The 23,862-nt window shown below is 38.8% G+C and overlaps 1 protein-coding gene across 2 annotated transcripts in view; it reads left to right on the top strand.

The window, feature by feature from the left end:
- kremen1 (kringle containing transmembrane protein 1) overlaps positions 1 to 22,203 on the top strand; it is a 72,699-nt gene extending 50,496 nt beyond the window's left edge. The window contains exons 4-9 of one of the 2 annotated variants that reach the window (XM_030144266.1): positions 5,752 to 5,876; positions 7,848 to 8,001; positions 9,446 to 9,778; positions 17,065 to 17,298; positions 17,890 to 17,974; positions 20,274 to 22,203. In XM_030144266.1, coding sequence (XP_030000126.1) covers positions 5,752 to 5,876; positions 7,848 to 8,001; positions 9,446 to 9,778; positions 17,065 to 17,298; positions 17,890 to 17,974; positions 20,274 to 20,433 — 1,091 coding nt within the window. In that variant the 3' untranslated portion in view covers positions 20,434 to 22,203. The remainder of the gene's footprint in view (positions 1 to 5,751; positions 5,877 to 7,847; positions 8,002 to 9,445; positions 9,779 to 17,064; positions 17,299 to 17,889; positions 17,975 to 20,273) is intronic. The other variant, XM_030144267.1, reaches the window with a different exon arrangement.
- The last annotated feature ends 1,659 nt before the right edge of the window (positions 22,204 to 23,862 follow it).

The raw sequence follows: 23,862 nt of genomic DNA, 5'->3' as shown, positions 1-23,862 counted from the left end.
TCCGCCAAGGCAGATCAGTGCCCCCCCCCCCCCCCCCTCCATCTTGCACACGGACAGACAGACAGACAAACCAGCGCTGACAAAAACATAACCTCCTTGGAGGTAATAATTGCCTATATTGGAAACATCATGATGCAATAGTTTTTCAGATGCATTTTAAAAGACATTTTATGGAATGTCCTTTGCGGTGGACCAGTTTTTAGTTAGTTTTTTTTTTTTTTTTTTTGGGGGGGGGGTCATGTAAAGCTGTTAAACTCTTGTCCATAAATGTGGACAGAAAACCCCACATCACAGAGCAGTCCAAATTCTAAAAGTAAGATGACTACTTTTTTCATTGTATTGCTTAAGGTCTGTAGAGACTGCCCCCATGTGGTTTGGAGGAATATTGCCTTTAGAACCTGTGGAAACTGAGGTAAACTATAGCCACTTTTACACAGAGATCCTAGAAAAAAAGGTGAGATGGTGACCCCCACCTTTTTTCCACCACTGACCGATTTCCACAGCCAAAGGAGTAACAGAGGTGAGACAGGCTGGAACTTTTACACAGCAGACTTGTGTTCTGGAATCAAAGCAGCGCCGCGTATAGTGTGACGTATAAGTTTTGTGTTGAAAATACCTCGAGCATAGTGGTGTTGCTAACCTCTCCAGAGTCAGCCTGTCTTTCACAGTTCCGCAAATGTTAGCATGGATAGAGTATTCTCCCCGAAGTGGACAACAGCCATGGATCTCGGCGTCTCCCCCAGTTCGACGTCTTTCTGGTCGTATTGATATGTTTGTGTACTGTACACAATCCACGCTCATTTCTAAATCACGGGGGTCACACATGCAATATGTCATCAAAATGACACCCTTGTGTTGCAGAACGAGAGGTGTTCCTTGTACACAGCGTTCCGGAACCATGAGTCAACCTTTATCACAGCTAGGTTTTCTACCATCCAGAGGCGGTACAAAGCAGTGACAGAGGTGGAACCAATGATCCCACTATTTCATTTACACACAATCGTTCTGGAATAAAGGTGAAATATTCCTGTATAGAAGTGCTGTGTAAAAGGGGCTTATGTGTCCACAAATGTAGATGTCATGCATGAAAGGGTTAACTATCATTTCTATATAAATAAAATAAAAAATGATGTGACTGTTAAGTAGATAAAAAGAACTAAACTGAAATGGCTATAAATTTCACCATGACTGAAATCATTCATTACAGAAACATTCATTGTCCATTCATTCAGTCACGCCACTGTGTTCATATCTTTTATGATCCACGTGGGTGCAGTTAGACCCTCTGTAATGACCTTTCATATTCCCACGTCCAGAATTCCTCTGACAGTGAGTGAAAGGTTGGTAGGTTGATGACGAATCAGGAACTGTCTGATTAAAAAAGATGCTTGATAGTTGTCATCAGCCTTCACTCGTGGTATTGTAAGCAGAGAAAAAGTTTTGACATGTGATATCCAGCCTTCATTTCCGCCCTCTAATAAACTGTTATCGGTGTTAATGCAGGCTGTTGTATTTTTTCCATCATCATTTTGGCTGCTTGTGCAGGTTATACAGAGGGCAGACTGAGAGAGTAGCTTTTCCACTGAGACCCTCCAGCATTTTAGGATTCATTATAAAGCTGGCGTCACTGCTCTTTATTATTCACATTGTCTTACTGCATCTAAGTAAAATATGTGGCGTTTGGTTCTGTGTTGATGAAAGCGTGCAGCGTTGGTTGTACTGAACTGAGACACGCAGAGGCAAAACAAAACACATGTTTACCCTGATCCCTTTACCTCTTTTTTCATACATGTCTTGCTTTTTTTTTCTTTGCCCTTTAGATGTAATAGAAATTTATGACTGTAATTAAGCTCCCTTAATAACATGTTTGCACCTAAACTCATCAACCTGCTCACACGCGCTCCCTGCCAAGTGCACTTGCCAACGTCTGCCGTACATGTTTGATGTTTTCTTTGTTATATCCGTCTGTGTTGTTCATTTCTCTTTCTCTCTGGTGGGTTCTGGAGTCGGCTCGTGTTTTGTCTGCTCCGTCGATAAAGGTATCACCTGTGTTCCCAGCTAGACACCAGTGAAGTTTTTGTTGTTTTTTGCCTGCTGCCTCCTGTCTGTGTTGTAGTGCTGCATTGTGGGAAGGCTAACTAAATAACTGCTCTGCAGGCTGTGATCAGTCCGGGCCTGCAGTCAAGGTCAGCTTTCTGTGCCTGATTCCATTTTCTTTGTTTTTTTCTAACTTGTGGGAGTCCCCCCTCCTGCTGAGATCTCCCTAGGTTTTCAGAGGTCTGGTCTGGGCTGACTGGAACATTTATGCACCTTGTGTTTTCCTCCATTTCTCCCTCCTGGCTTGTTAAAGTCTAAATTCCACGACAGCTTTGAAGTGTGTTGAGTGTGTTTGTGTGTTTTTTTTTCTTTTATTGTACGTGGAGATATTTGCACTTGTTGCGCCTGCAAAGCAGATGTTTCAAGGAACAATGCTTTACTCAGGAGTTTTTATGCTGCGACAATTTACTCTTTTTTGGGTAATCGCTGTGTTTGCAGGAGGCGCAGTGCAGAGGCTGAAGCTTCTCCGTCTCCAATTCCATATAAACTCCAGTGCTCTGATGTGATCCGATCCCACCACCTGCTGCTCTTTAGCTAACGCTTCTCAGCCCCTGGATGAGCAGAGGACAAAGACAGATAAATTGACTGTAGTCTGCAATCGTCTTGTCAAAGCACAGTGAAAAAAAGAGCACTGCTGCCTTTAATTCTGGCTCTTGAGCCCTGCAGTAGCATTTTCTCCTCTGCTTTTTCAAAGCTCCATTGAAGTCATACCTGCCTGCCTTGCTTCAAGGGAAGTTGCTGGTTCCCAACCAGGTGTTTATCGCTCTTCTCTGCATTTCACTGGAGTTAATCCACTATACACATAAGCATGAGATAAAAGAAATCGCTGCTACAGCACTGTCCTGTGTCACTTTAAGAACATGAAGCATTGCAAATATTCATATTACTGTCCTGTTGCCTTGAACTCCGTCTCATAATCCAGCTTTAATTTGTACTGTGAACTCTGGGATCTGGGGTAAATTATTTAAACAGTTATATTAATCCATTTATAAAGTTTAGTGACTGAAAAAGGAGGTACTACAAGTGATTTATGTTGGACTAAGGGAGTCCTGAGGACATTGTCTTTAGCTGTTGAGTCATCTGTCAAACACTGTTTAGCACAGCAACAAATCACGACTGCAGCCAAAAACTTGCCGGTCACTGTACGGTCAGCAAACGTGGGCGCAATGCAAGGAGCGTCCTTTCTCTGCCAGCCAGTCTCACTTCATTTCCCTCTTTCCCCTCTTCACTTTTCTAGTCTGTGGTGGACATTCTTGTGGACGACAAGAATGGAAATAAAATATGTTCACACTTTTTTCCCAAAGCCTTTGTGCCTTATTCTTACATAAACAAAGAGGATCCGCAGCATCTGTTGTGTATGTAGAAGAGTTATGGTGCTAGCCAGAAAGTTGACATTTGAAACAACTGCCATCCCATGAAGACAGTGCACATGTGTGGTCTCCATCATGGTAGATGTTACTTGAGGTCAACAAGGCACTTTTGAGTCATAGTCCAAGTCATGCTCATGCCTATGCGTATTTATCTTACAGAACACCAGTATATTCCAAAATTTTACTACGACAGATTTGCAAAAATAGATCTACTCTAGTGTTTACAACTGGGTGCCAGTTGTTCACCAGTGGAATTTGCTGTCATCAGTCGGGTTGGCAGCTTTCAACATGCAAATGTTTGAGAAGACAAGTGTCACAACAAATGAAAGCCTTGGAGAGCTTCAGTTCTAGGACAGAGCTGGTACTTAGAGGCAGGGGACAAAACCGATCTGTAGACGCTCAGCTTATTGTCAAACTTTGCAGCAGGCACAATGAAAGACTCCGCTGTCCAATGTACATAAAGGCAGGATGTTCGAATACCTAATTTACTCACGACCCAACATCTTAAACCCATGTAATTTAATTTATGTAGTTATTTAGTAAAATACCTACAATATTCCTGGAATTAAGATGTAATTCAAATCATGAATGTTGTATCTGAGACCATGAGGAGAAACTGCAGATGCTTGATAGAGAACAAGAATATTCGGAAATGTCACATGCTTTTGATTTTTTGGCATCTCAAAGCGGCTTGACAGCTATTTTGGACACAGGTTTTGCCCTTGTCTTTTCTTAATGACCTCTTTTATGCACACAGTCGGATGACACCAATTCCAATTAGGATAAGAGCTTTTTGGGGGGGGGGGGGGTTTTCATACTTTGGGTGGAAATTACTCTCAGATTGTACATTTACTTCTGTTTGTCAAATTCGTTTTACCTCAGATTATGGAGATGGAAGATGAGTGAGCCACTTTGAATGGCAATGAGAAACAAATCACTAGTAGGATATGGGGCGCTGGAGGCTCTGTTGGCACTTCCTGGGCTATTATGCTGAATTTAAAGGCTTTGCGGTGTTTAATCACTGTGCTGGATTCTGAAAGATTGCAGACTATTTGATGAATACACAATGGATTAGGGGAGGCGGGCTGGTTTGTCTGGCACGAATGTGATCTGAAAAGGTGTCAGCATCAATCTCGTGTCTTTCTTTCAGGTCTATGATAATGTGCAATTGTTGGCCTATTTGTGTCTCCCGGTCTCAAACGCCAAACATTTAATGTTGACACAGTAGCTTCCAACAAACATCTAGAGGCCATAAAACCTCAAACTGAGCCGATGTCTAAGTTGTATATTGTTGCTTGCCTGCAATTCTGTGAAATCTCCTGTCGCAGTTAGGTGCTGAAAACTATTTTTTCCTGTAACATCAGCTTTACAAGTTAAAACTGAATTGCATTTAATATCGGTTTAAAAGTGTAAGTGAACTCCTCGCAGACACCTTATGTCATTTTATGTAATATTTTCTCTGTATTTCTTGGTGCATTTAATTTAAGAATCCCATTTCTCACCCTCACAGTCACACATGCACAGAAGAAGACACAATGTCCCTAATTTAATGCAACTTGTGCTCACATCTGACTGAGTGCATTTTCTAGATTCCAGCTCTCTTTCACTGTGACTCAAACATCTCTGTCCTCTTAACCCCTTTCCCCTCCCTCCATCTCCTCCTTGCTCCCTCTATAACCTCTCGCCTCTTCACCCTCCTTCTCCTCTTCTCTTTTCTTCAAGGGCCAATTTTTGGCAGTTCGTGCTGTTCAAAACATTCGAACAGAGGCCTGAATACTTTGGGAGTGTGTCACCATACACATCAGGTTTCTGGGGCGGGTCTATTAAGCAAAGTGTTGATCACAAATGTGGTTATAAAACTTGTAGAAGGAGCCACATGAGGATCCGCAACAGTAGATTTATGTCTTTTGTCAAACAGAAACCTTTTTTTTTTGCGTTGGTCTAAGCCTGTTTCTGCTTTGAGAAATATTTTCTTCCTTTTTTACACAAGAGTGAACAAACTTGTCAGTAGCTGTTTGCTGCACAGGCCCTGCAGAGGTTTTTGGACAAGCTGATGTCATCTTATCATGTCTACATCATATTATTGATTATCCTACTGTTACTGTGATACACTCCAGGGCAGATTCCTCCACTGGATCCTGAGCAAATCCAGATTTCATAATATAAATACCAAAAAAGACAAACATCTTTTTACATGAAGGCTCAGACATCATGTGATGCACTGTGCTTTTAAGTTGCAGGGTGTAACTAATCATTTTTTCCCTTTCTTCTTGTGTCTCTGCAGTGCCTGGAAACCTGGGCTGCTTCAAAGACAGTGGCGACCCACCAACCCTGTCCGGCACCAGCGAGACTTCCAACAAACTCACCATCCAGAACTGTATAAGTTTCTGCAGGAAGCAGAGATACAAGGTGAGATTAAAAAGAAAAGAAAGTTCTACATAAATAAAACCATTCCACTACAAGTGAACATTATGCAGCAAGAAAAAGTACTCTGTTTTACTATTATATATGATATGTTTTGATTAATTTTACTGCGGTTTTCATGTGTACATGTGTACATTTTACTGCTGTACATGTTTATGGCTGAGCTCATTTGCAACATATTCTATTAAATCATCATGTTTCTAACTCTAAAAAGCCACATAAAAAGCCAGAAACAGGCCTCGTTTCCAGCTTTGTGTCCACGCATTTTCCAACTAACCCAAGAGAGGTCTTAAAAAGTTTTCCATAGGGGGACTAATTTTCTCAACCCAACTCGTTGTTTTATCATACATTCGTTATCAACAAATCTGGAGACGTGTTGGTTTCACTTGAAAGGAAAGGGAGGAAAAGTGGAAGAAAATGGAAGTACTCATGTAAAGTAAGTTTTTAAGCAGAGTACTTAATTAGATGTGCCACTTGATCCACTACTTCATCTCTCAAGCTCAAAAGTGTCCAGTCATTGAATGAAAAAGTATCCGGTAAATTACACTTTTGTGTCTAAATTGGACACAACAGTCAAGCATTTATGTAAATCATCTTAATTTACTCGCCGTTTCCTGACAGTAATCACAATGACATCCACTGTAGTCTGTACGCTCTTTATTCAGCCATCAAACTTCCTGTTCCGAACCAACCAGTGGATGACAAATCATCGCAACAATCAAGGCTGACAGCTGGAAATGAATGGCTATTAGCCCAGTGGGCACCTCCTCTTCAGTGTGTCCTCCTCGTCTCTGAGTCTGGAACGCTATTGTCCCAGCTATAAACAGTGCCAGGTGTTTATTTTCTGTCTCAGTAGATACAGTTCAGCTCTGTCTCCATTGACAGATACTGACAGCCCCCTACTCCCCCCACCCCCCACCCTTCTCAATTCACCAGATGTTACAGGATGTGGCAGAACGTTGGCATAGTCTGCCTACCCTTGGAGTGTCACTTATCCTTAATGTGCTTGTGAGGCGTCAATGTGGATCCCGCGTGACTTTTTGACAAAGAGCATGCCTGATGAGTTAGGCAGCAATTCATCGCTTGTGCGCTCTGCCAGAAATATTCACGTAGGTGTTCTCAAACGTGATTTCATCAAATAGAATAATGCAACAAGGACATAGTTTGATACATCTTGGTGAGTTTAGAGGCTTCCTACATTCCAATTCCATGAGAAACATTGCAGAGTGGGAAATGATGCAGTACCTTCAGTTGTGTGAATTCATTTCAGGCCTGAAAATTGGACAATAGTGTCCTTTTCAATGAAGGACAATAGTTCTTTTGAGGAGAAGCAGGCGGTGGTGGCAAGAGCATAATATGTGATGGTTTTTGACGTTTCACATTCCTACACTGATGCTTCCAGGAACAGTTTACTAACAGTTTTGATGTGAAACACAGATAGATAGGTGCAGTTCCTGTATGGTTTATTCTATACGGCCGACATGCAGCTGTGTGACTGAAACGCACCCGGAGGCTTTAATCAACTGAGTTTGTGGTTATCCAGACTCTTGTAATCATGGAAGACAGAAAAAAATAGGTCGCAAAAGTCACTTTTTTTGTGATAAAAAAGGAACTATAAGCAAAGAACTGTTCACTAAGTGTTAACACATGATTTCTCCAGCTGAAAAAAACCCAACCTCACTGGTATGTTTTGTTTTCATGCAGTTGTTACGTAACCACAGATGATTTTATGACAAAAACAAACATTTTGAGTATTTTGGAGGGCAGAGGGTATTGCCAACATCACCAGGTTTCCTCCACAAAGTTTCAGTCGCCAGTTTCAGAATAACTCCCTCTGTGTTTTCATTTCCTGTCATCCATGTCAGATGGATTCATAGTGAACAGCATTATGGGAGGTGTTGCCCAGAGCTTGTCCTGAACTGCTGATGCAATGATCTGCACAACTCCTTTTTGCAGCTTGCAGGAATGGAGTCAGGATATGCCTGTTTCTGTGGCAATGAGGTCGACCTGCGTGATCACGGAGAGTCACCTGGCATGGAGTGTAACCACGTTTGTTTTGGCAACCACAACCAGCCCTGTGGCGGAGACGGCTGGGTCATCATCTTTGATAGTGAGTTTCGCTCAAGATCTTTTTCTGCGATCTTTTCATGTTGTTCCAAAGTAATAAGAAGGCATGACTTTTACAAATTCATCTGTACCTGTAGGCAACCTGTGTCAATCCCAAAAGTTTGTAGAAACCTGAGGGGGGAAGAGTCACCCATTGAAGACATTTTGTTGTGCAATTCACCTCCAAAAAACACAGTACATTTAGTACAGTACATTAGTTCAGTACATATCAGGTTCTTTTCCAAATCCACAGCTGTAATCTGATTTGTCATCTGCAACAGTTCTGTACATGAGCGCTTGACAGTTCACAGCTTAACGTTTTGCAGATCTTAGTTAACGCTTCAAAATGTTTGCAGTTCAGACTCTGTAACAGTATGTGTTGACATTTTAAGTTCTACATCTTTCTCCTTTTAAACATAGATTAAGAAGATGTAAAGAAGCATGGATGAAGGTACAACACTGTATCTGGATGCTTTATAAAAGTCAGGTCAAAGCATCATAGTTAGATGAGATGCAAAGTTGTTTCTATGACGAGCCATGGAGGAGAGCAGTCGTATGGAACAGATTGGTCACTGCAGCTGTCAATCATCTGTTTTCATATCACTGAAGTGACCTGTGACTGGCCAAAATCTTTTGTCTCAAGTTAGATTTTCTAAAGTCTGACAGTACAGAAGAGGAGGTCGGTCGTCTTATTTATCTTCAGAGCTCTCAACTTAGGATATGCTGAAAAGTCAAAGTGTTATACTGTTTAACTACAAACTGAATACTCTACGTCAGTGGTTCTCAAACTTTTTACAGTGGAGTACCCCCTGAAATAGGTATTTTTAGCAAAGTACCCCCAACTCTGGTTTCAGCATTTTTGTTTGAAAAAAATAGATGACATTTGTTCCTGTACCAAAGGTGTCTGTTGTTATTTTCAAATCTTTGTAAACAAGCAACATATATTTAACTTTAATTTATAAAAAATAGCAAATCTTTATAAGTAAATTTTGTGTGCAAAATATAAACTGAAATGTGCCCTCTTTCATTGATAAGAAAAATAAATTAATTCATCCTTAATGAATGAGCCTTTCATCAGCAAAAATAATTACTTAATTACTCAAATAAACTCGTCTTGAATAATATAAAATTTAAATGTTCTTAAAATGTTACCAAAGCTTAGGGGACGCCTTTGAGTTTTTAAAAATATTGAAATGAAATAAGGTCAGGAGTGTGAAATTTATTACATGAATATATTTATTGTGTTTTATAATTTAGTTTAATTTTAATTCTCAGTATTTATTTTGTGTTCAGTACAGGATGGATTATTGAATCCATTTTTCCCCCAAAAAATTTCAAGTACCTCCTGGTCTTCTTCCAAGTACCCCTTGGAGTACCTGTACCCCCTATTTAAGAAAAACTGCTCTCCATCATATTCATATTTGTCCTCTTTTCGTGCTCTCTTCCAGCCCGAGTCGGGGCCTGTGGTGGTAACTACAGCGCTCCATCAGGAGTGATCTACTCACCTGATTTCCCTGACAAATACAACCCTGGCCGTGTTTGCTACTGGACTATCCAGGTCCCCGGATCCTCGGCCATCCTCTTCAACTTCACCTTCTTTGACATCTCTGACCAGACCGACATGGTGGAACTGCTGGATGGCTACACCAACCAGGTGGTGGCGCGCTTCGACTGGCGCAGCCCTCCACGGGAGCTGGTGAACATCACAGGAGACTTTGTCATTCTTTACTTCTACTCAGACCGCACCAACCAGGCCCAAGGATTCGCTCTGCTTTACCAAGGTAAGAGTTCAATAATGCTGTTTGCCCGTATCTTTCTTATCTTTTTTTAGTTCTGTATGAGCACGGTAAATGTTAACTGTGTGGAATAAAGCACGTCTTCTTCATAACTGTAAAATAGGATCATTAGAACGCTGGTTATACCCTGTGCATCTGGTCCAATATGTCAGGAAGTGTTCATTCCCAAATATATGAGCAGCAAAAATCTCACAGTGCAGACTTTAAAGTAATGCACTCATAAATCAACAGCTGACACAAACAAATGAAGCAGTGTGAAATAAAGAGGAAATTGTATAAACCTCTTTCTGAAACAAAGCGCTGCGTGATCAATGTCAAGGAGGTGAAAGAACCATTACAGTGATTAATATTAGCTTATGTATTTCACTTTGTGATATTGTTGATAGGGACCTGTGTTCAGAGAGCTTGAACATATTTGCAAAAAATGCATATACATGTAGGATTCAGCATTTTACTAAACTCTAAATGTACTCCAACTGAGGCATTCTTGGCCCATAAAGACCCAGTGCTGCTTTTATGGCAGTTCCCAAATGAATTTTTCTCTCTATTTAACCTTTTTTAAGTGATTTATCAGCATTTATTATAAAATTATCATCTGTATTTTGCAGTTATTTTCAGTGAAAATCAGATATTTTCCTATATTTAATTCATTGATCATTTTGATGTTCGTAAAAGCTCAGATTAAATTTGAGAGTTATATCAGAAACAGGAAAAACTGAAGAAAAAGTGACTTTTTCAGAAAATATATCAATAACTGAATGTAAAAACAAGCATCTCCATCCACTGTTATTTATCCAACTCCATGGGTTTTACTGGTGAATCAATGTTGTAGAAGATGACGCTGTTTCCACGTTCACTACGGAGCCTCTGAACATCCAAATGAGTCATATCTGATGACCATGAAAAGATGACAAACTGTATTTTACAGCAATTATCTACATGTATTGATAGGATTAATGGATCAACAGGTATTAAACAGTTTACATCAGTAGATGGTTTTGGTTGCCAGTGGCTGTTTTGGTCTTTATGGGTTAAATTGAAGTGTTTTTCCTCTTCTGTATAAAAGCAGAATGTCTACAAATTACTAAAACATCAGGAACTACTACAATACCTCCAAAAAAATCCAAGTTAATGAATGCCTTCAATTCTCTTAAATTACTCTTACGTCAAGGTCAAGGTTTATTTGTGTAACACATTTAAAAACAGACGCTACTGCCCCAGAATGCTGTACATAATCATGAAACAGAATATAAGTAAAAGACAATAAATCGAATAAAACAATACTGACACATAGTTCATAAACACTAAAGACAATCATTTAAAACTCTAAGATCAGTAAAATGTCCAGCTCAGCTCATATTAAAAGCCAGTTCAAAACAGTGAGTCTTCAGCAGCGATTTAAAACTCTCAACAGCAGTAGCAGCTCTAACGTGGCTCTCTTACATGGCATTTTAGAACAAGTCTGTTCGAACAATTGGTTCCTACATAAGGCCCATTGATTTTGTAAAATGTGACAAATTCTTGGCAGAGCATCTGCTTCACTGTTTAGTTTAGTTTCAACAAACGGCTGCTATTGCTTCCTCAAACCACCGAGGGCCACATTTGTATGATCAGGTGCATTCTGACTCACTGACTTCAGCAATGGCTCAGTTTTGCGTGGCAGCTCTTCTTTAGTAGACTGGGCCTGTTAGCTGCGGTGAGGCAGTTCTCATGCCACCGGCAAGCCCTTTTCTCTTTTCATTTGCTAGTCAATGTCTCAGAGCCTGGGGTTATTCTGAATATTTAAATAATGTTTTGTTTTTCTAAGAACTCCCTGTCTTATCAAACTCCAGCAGGCTGTTTTGTTCTACAGAGTGTGTTCCCTTTTGAATTGAAGCTGCAATTGCAACTTTTTATGCCACCAACGTACACCATATGAAATACCGTGATGTTATACTTTACAGCTTTTGAAAGTGTGTTTTTACTACGGAGCGGATATATAGCAAACAAACTCATAGAAAGTTGAAAATCTCTTAGCAAATGTCTTTTTAGAACAAAAAAACATCATCATATAAGACTCTCTATTGCTCTCTCATGAGCAGTTTCAGTCCAAACAAAATGATTGAATAGATTGATTAGTGAAGCTCATCCCGATGTAATTCACTGTACTCTATATCAACTGCTCCACTGCCTCCAGTCCTCCCCTCTCTGCCTCTATTTGCAGTCTTGTGTCATCTTTCACACCCAACGGCGTTACAGTAAAAACAATATTGCAAGGTTGAAATCCTGTGACCTCTGGACAGGCCCTCTATCCACACATCTCGTCTCTCATTTTAAGATATCATGTAGCCAAGAAATGGAATATCACATCTGAGGAAAGGTCACCTCAGAAAGTAATGGGATTGTTTTCCCTTTTTTTTCTTCCCTTTTTTTTCCACCTACATAGAGATAAATATATGATGAGTGATGCAAAAACAAAAAAAAAGATTGAAACTGAAAGCGAAAGACAACAGCCTGAATATTAATACGAAATACATTGAGCGCTTCTTTTCGGTGTTTTACTCAGTCGTCCATTTGGTATTTTCTGGATAAACGTTTTCAGATGACTGGGGTTTGAAGCCTGGTATTTTGTTTGGAAATGAAGAACATGTGGCAAGTTCTGGGAACATCTCAGTCCAGTTTGGAGCTATTATGTAAAAGAAAAAAAAAAATCTCACGCCTCTTTAGCATCCAACCACCATTCATGGACGAGTGAACGAGGCCTGGATGAAATAGTTCTTGGAAATAGTTTTAGGTGTTTGGTTTAAAAGGCAGGTGGAGTTTATTATATTAGAAAAGTTGAACTTAGCTTGTCAGTCATTTTTTATTGAAGTTCTGACACTTAAACATTACTTTGGGATCATTAATATCTTTATTATGTCATACAATGGAATTAGTACAAACATCTAGATTCTTTGTAAAGGAGTGATATCCTTTATAAATGATGCTTATAGATTTCTGAGGTTGTTTATCCATGCTGAAGATAATGAAGGAAAGTAATGAAAGTGCCAAATGACACAAATCTAAACACCACATCAAATGTCAAATATAAGCTTGAGTCGTTCCAGGGTTTGTTTCTCAGAGGCCGAGGTTCAGAGCTTCTCAAATTCTCAAAATCACACAGTAATTTTAAATAAATCACATGCATGTTTAGGAAAAGTCAATGAAACGCAGAGCAGCTCTTATTTAGGATATTGCTTTCCTCTGGGCCCATATAAATGAGTTGAAATAGTCCACACTCTCTGGCACTGTCGTTTTATGAAGCAAACTCTGCCCATCTGGGCCTGTGAGCAGGTTAACACAAACAGAATTTATTGCAAACACTTTTTGAATCGTGTCTGAGGCGAAGAGGAAAGACCTCAACATCGCGTGTTTACAGCACGAACAGATGTTTTTTACAAAGCTGATCTCTTTCTTAACAAATGTAGTAAGTATTAAATATTCACCCAGGTCTCTACTGTATACACAGACTTTCAACAGTAGAATCAACATGATGTATCCTATTACTTTAGCCCAGTTTACCCACAGAAGTAATTAAAGGACTGTTAAGTGATCCACGTCCACAACGAGGTGAAATTACAACAACATGGCAGACTTTTCGTCTTCTGTTTGACAGTAATGCACGGGACGCATTACTCACTGTTTGTCTCCAGCCAAGCTACAAACACTGTAAAACCAAAATAATGTCACTTTTTTTACAAATGGCAAAAATGTGACAAAAACAGGCAAAACGCTGAATGAAGAATTAACAAGACTAATAACAATTTTCCAAGTTGGAAAGAGTATAATGTGTTTTATAGTTCAGATTGGAAAAAAAGAGATAATATACTGCATAAAATAATAAAAACATCATCATCAGTGTCAGTCGAGAAATTTATCATCAACATTCTTTCTTTTATTTTATTGAGCTGATTAAGGAACTGAATTTCTCTCTGGGGATCAATAAAGTTCATCTGTATTTGTATCTCATATCTGCCACATTACATTTAGATTTATGAATTCTAATTCCACATTGTACAGACCAAGACCAGACAATAATACACAGTAGGGTAGTGGTTCCCAACCTTTTTTTACTCATGACCTTATTTTAACATCACAAATTTCTGGCAACCACAGATATACAAAACAGAGACATTTTTCTCTTGGAGATGTCTTAGCAGGGCCAAACGGGTGAAGAAATCTGTCTATTCTCTGTTCGGTCCGGTTTTCTGACAACCCGGCGACTGTGCCCGGGCAGGTTGAAGCGTAGTAACACGTAATTCATTCATTTTCATTCATTCATTTATTTATTTGTTTTGAGCAGATGAAAAATTAGACATTTTTCAATTTGTATTGATCAAAAAGGAGTGGGAAGAAGAAAACTTATTAAATCCTACCCCCATCTTACATTTATACAACATAACACTTTACTTTTGCTTCCTTAATGATATAGTAACATCTGTTTAGAGCACTAATAATGTAAATAACCAATAGAAATCAGATTCGGAAAACTGATGTATATTAGGCTACACTTAGTAACTATATAAGTGATAGTCAGCATAACTTATAATACAATATATTTCAACAATAATCACATACCAACAATGGTAATGGAAGTGACACATACCAACATGATAAACAAGGACAAGCACAAACCAACAAAGGTAAGAAAGAGCCAAGGATGGAATGGCCCAGCAATTAACAATAAGCCCCGCCCTCCCTGTACTGTGACCAGACCATCACAGATTGATGAGGTCAATCAAGAAATGCCTTCTCAGATATTATACTTTTTTTTTCAAAGGTCTTTTTTATTAATAACAGAACATGAATAAGACATTCACTATACAGTAAGGAGATTTTTGATTTTCTAAACAACATCCACCCATGACACCACACATAACCCGACCCAGACATGAACAGATACAAACAACCACTGAAAAAATTTATGAAAAGACAGAATGCAAATTATAAAAAATATTAACAACCATGTTTAAAGAGCATTAATAAGTGCAGTATAAAAGAACATTAAAAAAAAAAAGACAATAGAAAAAAGAGCAAGGGAAAAGAAAATGAATAATAAATGTGAGGTGTCTTAATTATAATGAAATATATGTTGAATCATTAAAAAATATTTTTTGTCAGTAATTTTTTAAAACATTTTTATCAATTACTTTAAATTTCAGGCAACCCCATTTGAGTTTTGAGTTTGAGTTCCAAGTTTTAATAGTTATATGACCAAACCAGTTAATACCATTCTGTAACACTACAATAACAATCATCTTTAAGGTGATTCATTTTCCATAACACACAGGCAGTACAGTAGGGTTAGTCACACTTCCTGTTAGATTGCAGAGTTTTATTTTACTCCACTTTTAACGGTTGAACTCCTTCAGATGAAGCTGAACCGTGAAGTTTTACATCCAGTTCAAGTATCTGCATTAACAAATAAAACAGATAATGCAGAAGCAGTGTAGTGATGTGACCGGTCATCATATAAAATCCAGAGACTTCTTTGTCCGAGAATGAGATGAGACTGAGAAGAAATCAAGCAGAGATGAAGAACTAGAACTAGACCCATCACTAGTCCCTTTAATCCAACACTCAGGACTACATAAGGATCACAAATGGCTATAACACTGAGGTCTATAGATGTTATTCGTAATCCAAAAATAATAATAATAATAGGGGTCAACTGATATGATATTATTCCAGGGCCGATATTGATAAGCAAACATAAAACAGATATGCATTTGCAATAAAACTGTAAAATCTTAGTGTAGTGTTTTACATTTCCAACACAGCACTTTATTTAATGGTTGTATGTCAACCATTAAATCAAATAATCAACAAATAATTCAGTAAAAAAAAATAACAAAATGTCTGTTGGGTTATAAGTGTCAGTACAATCATCTTTTACTGAGCAGATGAAAATGCCAAAATGCTGTATGTGTCTGAGTGTTTGAGATAGATGTGGCTTTTTAAAAATGCCACTGGGTGAAAACATGTTGGGCTTAACCCTTTAACAACAGCGCTGCATTTGCATTTTACAGCATTCAAATTACTGTAACTCCTGAACCGTTTGTGCTATCCACAAAATTCAAGCAGCATCGGAAAGCTGAGATCTTGAGCTTTCCGACACTGTATAAGACTTTACAGCAGCAATGTGGGACTCTATTACAAGTAGAAAGGAACTGTTTCAGAGTCTTCCACCCAGGCTAAAAAATGCTTGGAAATGACAAAAAAATATGAAGCTATAATATGGATACTGAATGTTCAAGACCAAAAAGCATGTTTGAGCAGATTTTAAATAGTTTAAAGTTTATTTTTGCCACCTCAAAAAGCTTCATTATGGACATTTACTTTTCTAAAATAATTTATTTTCTATTGACATTCATCAGACATTTGCATCCAGTACATTATATGTGTATATACCTTACATCTGTAGTCTGCTCTAAATGCCAAAATAATAATTTTTGGTTATGGACATTTGCAGTTGTTTCTGATAATAAATATGCTAAAAACTTCAAGTATGTTTTTTTTCTTTTTTACTCAAACACACTGTTTTAAGCATGTATTATTTATAATGAAGAAAATGAATGGCCAGATATTGAAAGTTGAGTTCTTTCTGAAAACAAAGATGCAAAAGAATTGGCAAAAAAATTAATTTTCTCATACTTTTATTGCAAAGAAAGCATGAAGACACCTAGGCAGCCTGTTACAATTTGAGTCTTAAAAGGGTTAAACAGAGCTAGAGATGTTTGCACCTGGAAAAATATGCTTGGGTCATATGTTTGATAAAAAACCCTGTCAGCCTTTAGTCTCTGTGTAGTATAGAGTAATAAAATAACAGTTTGAATACAATTCAAGGGATATCCAAAAGATTAATACAGTTGTGGAAAAAAATTATAAGACCATCAAAAGTCATCAAAAACAATGCAATCAAGTACTAACTCCTGTGTGTATCATGTGACTAAAACAGACAGAAAAGAAAACATGGAATGCCTAAAAGCACTGTTTTTGGCAGTACAGTGCCATAGATATTGATGTAAGAACTGAAGTGATTTAGGTTATTATCAAGAAAACCATGGAAGATGGCTAGATATCAGCTCTGAAATTAAACTCGTATGAGCTATTTTTGTTGTTACCATTATGTTTGTCCAAACAAATGTACCTTAAGTTGTTAAAATGAACAAGAAATTGAAGAAAACACGAGTGGTCTAGTAATTTTTTCTGCGACTATATGAAGTGTTACTGTTGTTGTTTTGTTTTTTTAGCATTGAGAGGCCCAGACACCAGAACCACGGAGGCAGAAAGTGAAGAGGAAGGGGAGGACGTGTCCAGCACCACCGGGCCTCAGCTGGTTGGAAGCGTCACCGAGAAATCCAACAGCACATCCAACGGCCGCTCATCCCAGATCCTCTACGTGATCACGTCCAGCCCCGGTAAACCGGAGCACAACATGCCAGGTCAGTGGGCTGGACGCAGCGAGACCACCGGCCACAGCGCTAGTATGTTAAACTCCCATGATCCACTGCACCTTCGTATCTGTCTCTACCTCTGCAGGGATGTTGGGGAAAGTTTCTTGCTTCCCTATTAGCATGACCTGATTTTCCTAAAAGAAAATGTCTTCATCTGTTGGGTTGGGAGAGGTTTCTGGAAGCTTGGGCACCAGAGTGGCTTCCTGTGATCATACTTAGAGCTAATGCTACGTGATGCTCTTGTTTTTTTCTGTCAGTAACTCATAAGTGAAGTTACTTTAGGTCTCCCTGCTGATCACAATCAGACCCTTTGTCAAAGCTTCACGGGGTGGACTGACATGTTCAGTTCGTTTCAACTTCCTTCAAATATTATTCTTTCTGAGCTCGGAGCTTTGTGTCTCACAGGGCTATCTGATGTGTTTCTCAGCTAGAAAAGAACAGATGTGCGCTGATAATGCATCATCTTTTGTTGACAATTTTCTGGCTGAACACTGCTAACAGGTGTACCAGTACTGCTTGAATAATTTTCTGCTTGCTAATCTTTTCAGGCTGCTTCGGTTTGTTTTCATTACTATGAAACCATTTCTGATGTCTTGTTCGTGGGTTGCTCTTCCCCTGCAGTGTGGACCATCTACGCCCTGGCTGCTCTCCTCATACTCACCGTCATCGCCATGGTGGCAAAGCTGCTGCTGCATATCACGGTCAAGTAAGTATGAGGATCCTTGAGGTGTTGAAACACTCGGCCTCCCGCATTATTCATGTTCTGTTGTGAAAGGCGGAATGACCTTTACATGTTTAGTTCAGTGTATTTTGCTGATGCTAAATCGGAAAATGTTGGGGCGTATGGAAAACACACACAATAAAACAGAAAGCAGTGATTTCTAGATTACCTTGTCTTTCAGTGACGACAGTATAAAGTATTCATTTGACTTGCAAATAGACAGAGCCTAGCAAAAACAAAAGTCACCACCTGGATTTAACTAAACAAATAGTTCAAATCGTTCCATTGGGTAATAACTCCAGTGATTAATATGTTTCAGCTGCAGCAGGTCCTTTAACCCTTTAACTGATCAAGTGAATAGCTTCTTATTTCTTAAAGGAGTGATATTTTGCTTTTTTAAATGGAATTATGCATTTTAAAACATTTCCCGGCTCATACATAAACTGTAAATGCTACGCTTGGATCTGAATTCTTCATTAATTCAACTCCACAGGTCCATCTTTAACCCTATTTCTGAGTAATGACACCAGAAAGGTCGTTTTGAGCGCTGGTCTTTTAAATGCAAATGAGACACTTCACACCCCACTCCCTACAGGTTGCTGACTGTGGTTTCTGTCCTGTTCAGCCACTTGTGTTTATTAATTCAACCAACAACTGAACATTTTAGGTAATCGGCTCAAAGTTTGGACATATTTTCAGTATAGACTACAAGTCTTGACCTTATATGTGCAAATGTCGTGACGTAACTAGTTATAAAACGTAACTAAAATAAATATAAAGATAGCTTTGCAGCACCTGGAGGGTTCAGATTCAAACTTTTATAACTATTAGGGTCCAAATACACAAATAAAGACTAATAAAAGTGGGTTTAGCAAAATATGACCCCTTTAAATATCCATCAGTTTGATAGAGATGATGAAGATTGGACTGTGTTTCAAAGGAAAAACATCATGTGATCAAATGAGTCCAGATTGACCCAGTTCCAGAGTGATGGATGCATCAGGGTGAGAGGAGAGGTGAACCCATCGTGCCTACACTGCGAAAAAAAAAAAAAAAAGTTTGCTTGAATTAAGCAAAAAAGTCTTGAATTAAGCAAAAAAATCTGCCAATGGAACAAGTGAAAATTATCTTGATAAGATGTCTTGGAATAAAATTTCCAAGATCTATTGTCTAAAAATAGGTTCTTATATTTCACTGAAAAGTTACTCTTTAGGTGATTATGTCTTATTTTAAGTGTGACGAGATATTTAGGCTAGAAATAAGAAAAATACACTTGGTAAGATTTAGATTTTTGCAGTTTAGTGTATACAGTATAAGCCTGTGGGGTCTGTGTTATGATCTGGGGTTGGTTCAGCTGATCAGGTCTAGGTTCAGTACTGTTACGTGCCTAGAAACTGAGGTCAGCTGAACCTGAATATACTAAATGACCAGGGTAACATCGGTGGAATTTTATATCAGACACCACAGAGTCCAGACATGAACCCCATTAAAATTCTCTGGTATCTGAGTGTGTGATTGTAGTTTGCAAGCAAAGATAGGCCAAGGAATGCTAGTTTACCTTCAAACCTGTAAGAAAAGATTACAAAGTAATACTCCTAAATGAAAGATAGGACCTAATTTCAATATTTCACCTTCTATGGTACAAAACCTAATAAAAAATGTAAAGGAATCGACAGGGCACAAGTATCCGTAGACTCCACTTCTTTCTGTTTTTATGTGCATTTTCTACACCGTGTCAGCTTTTTCTGATTTGAGGTCGTACCATTAAAAGTTGCCAGTGCCAATAATGTAAAAACCTCACTAATTTCCTGCACAGCTCATTTAAGAAGTGGTTTAACATTGACAAAAGGAAAACAAAGGGCTCGTTGCAATTCTTTACCATCAGGTTCCACTATATCTATAAAATATGCAGAGTTATTGGTTGCAGGCAACAGCAATAAAAGAGAAATTCAATGCCATGAGAGTCATATCAACTTGAGAAATGAAGCTTACAGAATCTCCTCTCTTTCCTACTGTAATTGCCCCTAGACTTTGTGTTTACAGTAAACTTGGCATGGCATGAATGAAACATATGATCACACATCCAGGAGTTAGCCTCGCACCCTTTGTAAACTACCTTTGTTCTTTAATCCCTTTCATTTATTGTCTGTTCCCCTCCGGGCTCTATCTTTCCTGATTCCATTATTTCCCCTCTCTCTCATGTTCTGCTCTTTTTCCCTTGCTCATACTTTACTCCCCCTCCCTCTAACTTTGTGCATTTACCTTTTTTTTTTTTGCCTTTCAGGTCTCCAAACATCCCGACTGTCAGCGGTTCAGACAGCTGCAGTCAGAGCACGGCGTCCTCTGAGCCTTGGATTATCCTGTACCGGCCCTCCACCATCTCTCTGTTCAAGAAGAAGCTAAAGAACCACCACGGCGACCTCAGCCCCCTGGTGGGCAACTAGCGTTATCGCGACGCTCCACTGATAACTAATCACTACCGCCACCCACAACCTCTCTGTACATGGGCCGTCAGATGCCAGGCCCTCAGACAATGAAACTCTATGAGGCGCTAAGCTAACAAGCCAAGAACTGAGCGGCTAATGACAACAGACTGAGTATCTGCTACTAAATGGCGGCGGGCCAGAGCGGCTGAGCCCTCCCATCCTGCTCAGCACCAAAGAGGAGCGGACAGGCAGGGCTGTCAGTGAAGGCAGCACGTAGAGGTCGACAGCAAAGGACTGACAGTGGAAGATCTGCAGCTCTAATAAAGGACGTTTTTAACATACAGGAAGCTTCTGTTTCACCAAGGTTCCATTAACATAACTCACAGTTGTCTCTAACAATCAACATACGGTACCTCTGCAGACTCACCAGTGAAACACACCACAGTAACGTCTAACTTCACTGTCTGTACTTCTTAAGAAACTGTACTGTTCCCTGGTGCTCCAGTAGAAACTTCATCAGTGTCAAAGAGACGATGAAGAAACCGAGGCTTTGATACAGCTTAACAGTTTTGTATAACTCTTCTAACTGCCTCATATGAACGTAAGAACTTCTAGCCAAAAAACAGAATCCTCCCATCCAAAGAGTCAAGTATGTATTGGTCTCTTGATATGTTTTTTTTTTTAATTTTGCAAAGCTCTAATGTTTCTTTTTTGATGTGTTTTACCGTGACAACTAACTCTCTGAGGACAGGGGAAACAGGACATGAAAACGTCACTCAGAAGGTAGATATCACAGCACTTTGGGGATGAATCACTCACCGTAAAAATGAAAAGATCAGAGAGAAAGAGCACGCTCGCCCACTCGTACGTTCATGTGGATTTGGGTGGAGAAAAGAAACTGCGTTGTTCACCGGAGGGGTGGGGGGTGAAGGGGGGAGTTGGGTTGGGTGGCGCATTATGCAGACAAACTGCCATTTAGGGAGGCTTGGGAAGATCTGAGGGCTTTTTCTGCTCGGTTGTGGGTGGGAGTCTTTCCGGTTTGATGGTGTTCAAGTGCCTTAAGGATCTCCTCTTCCCTTGTCTCAGATTCCTCACATCTGTTTCTTTCTCGAAGCAGACTGAGGTCCCTCACTGGAATCTGCACTTCTTTAAATCAGTGTGGATGTGAAGAGTTTCATTCTATAAGAGGTTACCCACCAATGCCATGTAAAGTAAAACAGGATGCCACGTCTTGTACATCGATTAGAAGCATAAATCAAGAATAGAGCATAGTCTTTTTATCTATCCTACACTCAGCTGAACACATCTGAAAAGTAGAAGATGTAGATGACTTCATCTTGATGTTGAAATGATTTATTTTTTCAGAAGTGAACACATAGCCTTTTGGAAATGAACTCTTCATGTAGTAACAGAGAAGACTTTAAAAGAAAATGTTGTTTCTCAGTTCTGTATGTGCTCTTAAGTGTAGTCTTGGACATTTACTGAACATATTGTTCACATTAAGTTGTCTTTTGATTACAACATCGGGATAAATATTGTATATTATGTAATTCAGTGTGGGAATGATGATATTTATGTCCACTCATTGTTTCATGTCACAAAAAAGCATTTGAGAAACCTGTCAAAATGCTCTTTGTACTTCCTCATTAACTGCAACTTTGCTCAAAGGTGAAGTCCTCAACACACTGGAAAAAATCTAAATTTTATCAAGTACATTTTTCTCATTTCTAGTCAAAATATCTCATCACACTTAAAATAAGACATAATCACCTAAAGAGTAACTTTTAAATGAGATATAAGATATAATTTTCACTTGTTCCACTGGCTGATTTTTTTGCTTGAATTAAGCCAAAAAAAAATCTTGAATTAAGCAAAAAAAAAAAAAGGAACAAGTGAAAATGATCTTGGTAAGATTTCTTGAAATAAGATTTTCAAGATCTATTGTCTAAAAATAAGTTCTTATATCTCACTGAAAATTTACTCTTTAGGTGATTATATTTTATTTGAAGTGTGATGAGATATTTTGACTAGAAATGAGAAAAATACACTTGGTAAGATTTTGATTTTTTCCAGTGCATATACTTTTTCTTCTTCTTCGGCAACAGTAAAATTGCCCATATTTGCAAGAAGCCGCAGACCTAAAAGCTTTTATTCATCACCTTGATTTCAGGCCAAGAGGTATGAGCGCAAACAATATACCAGGACAGAAATATAACCAAAAGCACTCAGTGGTACTATGCACAGGCTGACAGCAGGTTTGCAGCTGTGACGGTTGTCTATGCGATGCTGTGACATTTAATCTAGTTGTGAAAGGTCAAAATCTTCTGGAGCACCATTGGCATAGTAATTGGACTTTGCAGTTGTGGGACTGGATGTTTCTGCAGACGGTCACCATAATCATCTTCCAATCACTGTCAAGATGAGTAAAGATGAGGTTCAAAGCATCGCTGCACTTAAATTTGTAAGATGAAATAGTCTTTTCATCACTTTTGCATTTAGTCTCAGTGAAAGGAAAAAAAAAGAAAAACGAAAATGTACTTAAGAAACCCAAGCACTTGAGACAAAAGATTTGTTTTACACATGATCCAGGATCACATTGACATTTAACACTGAGGATTAATGATATTTTCTTTAGTAGAAGGGGATCAGACAGAATTTGAAGCCCATAAAACAAAGAATTATTTTGTCCCTCTGATCAGAAGTTTATTAAAAAAAAAAAAAAAAAAATCTGACTTTATTCTCTCTGTCTGCTCAACTGTAACTCATGTTAATTATTGCAAGGCAAAAGCACATGCCCCTGGGTCTGTGATGTTCAGAGGAGACCATGCGTAGAAAGGGAGAGGAGGGAAAGAGAGCGTAGATGTGAGAACGATGGGAAATTAATGTGTGTTCAAATCAAACACAAGCTAACCAAATCTGACAGTTAAAATCTAACAAGGGCATATTTGTTTGGATAGCCTAGTGAATTATGCAAACTTCCATTTCTGTCCTGTCCTCCAGTCAATTGGAAAATTCCACGCTGTCTTTTGAGCGCTGGAAACAGTCTTCTCCCAAACTGTAGTGGATGTGAACGTCCCGTAGTGCTCGCTGACGTGAGAACACCACCAGTAGATGAGTGGGAAATGATGTGGATAGGCCAAATCATTGTTTTCATGAAATTGTAAATAGCAAAAATAGTGAAATTTTTAATTTATACAGTAAATTATTGTTATTTTGTATGTGAATGGGATATAATCTATCTTTTGTATAAGTGAAGTACCTTTGTAGTTTTATTTAATGTGTCCTGGTTGCAAAATAAACACTGTATGCATGTTTCTTAAATCTGTGTCGTCTCGGTTCTTTCAGCATCTTGTATTTCGTTTAATATCTAAGTGGCTGAGATGCATACGGGCAACAAATACTGGATAACGTTGCTAATCCTATTTAACTCTTTTCATTTGAAACCTT

The sequence above is a fragment of the Sphaeramia orbicularis genome, chromosome 9, assembly GCF_902148855.1.
Source record: "Sphaeramia orbicularis chromosome 9, fSphaOr1.1, whole genome shotgun sequence".
In the NCBI taxonomy this organism is placed as follows: Eukaryota; Metazoa; Chordata; class Actinopteri; order Kurtiformes; family Apogonidae; genus Sphaeramia; species Sphaeramia orbicularis.
Note: the sequence above shows the minus strand (reverse complement) of the source record. Positions and strands in the feature narration are given on the sequence as shown.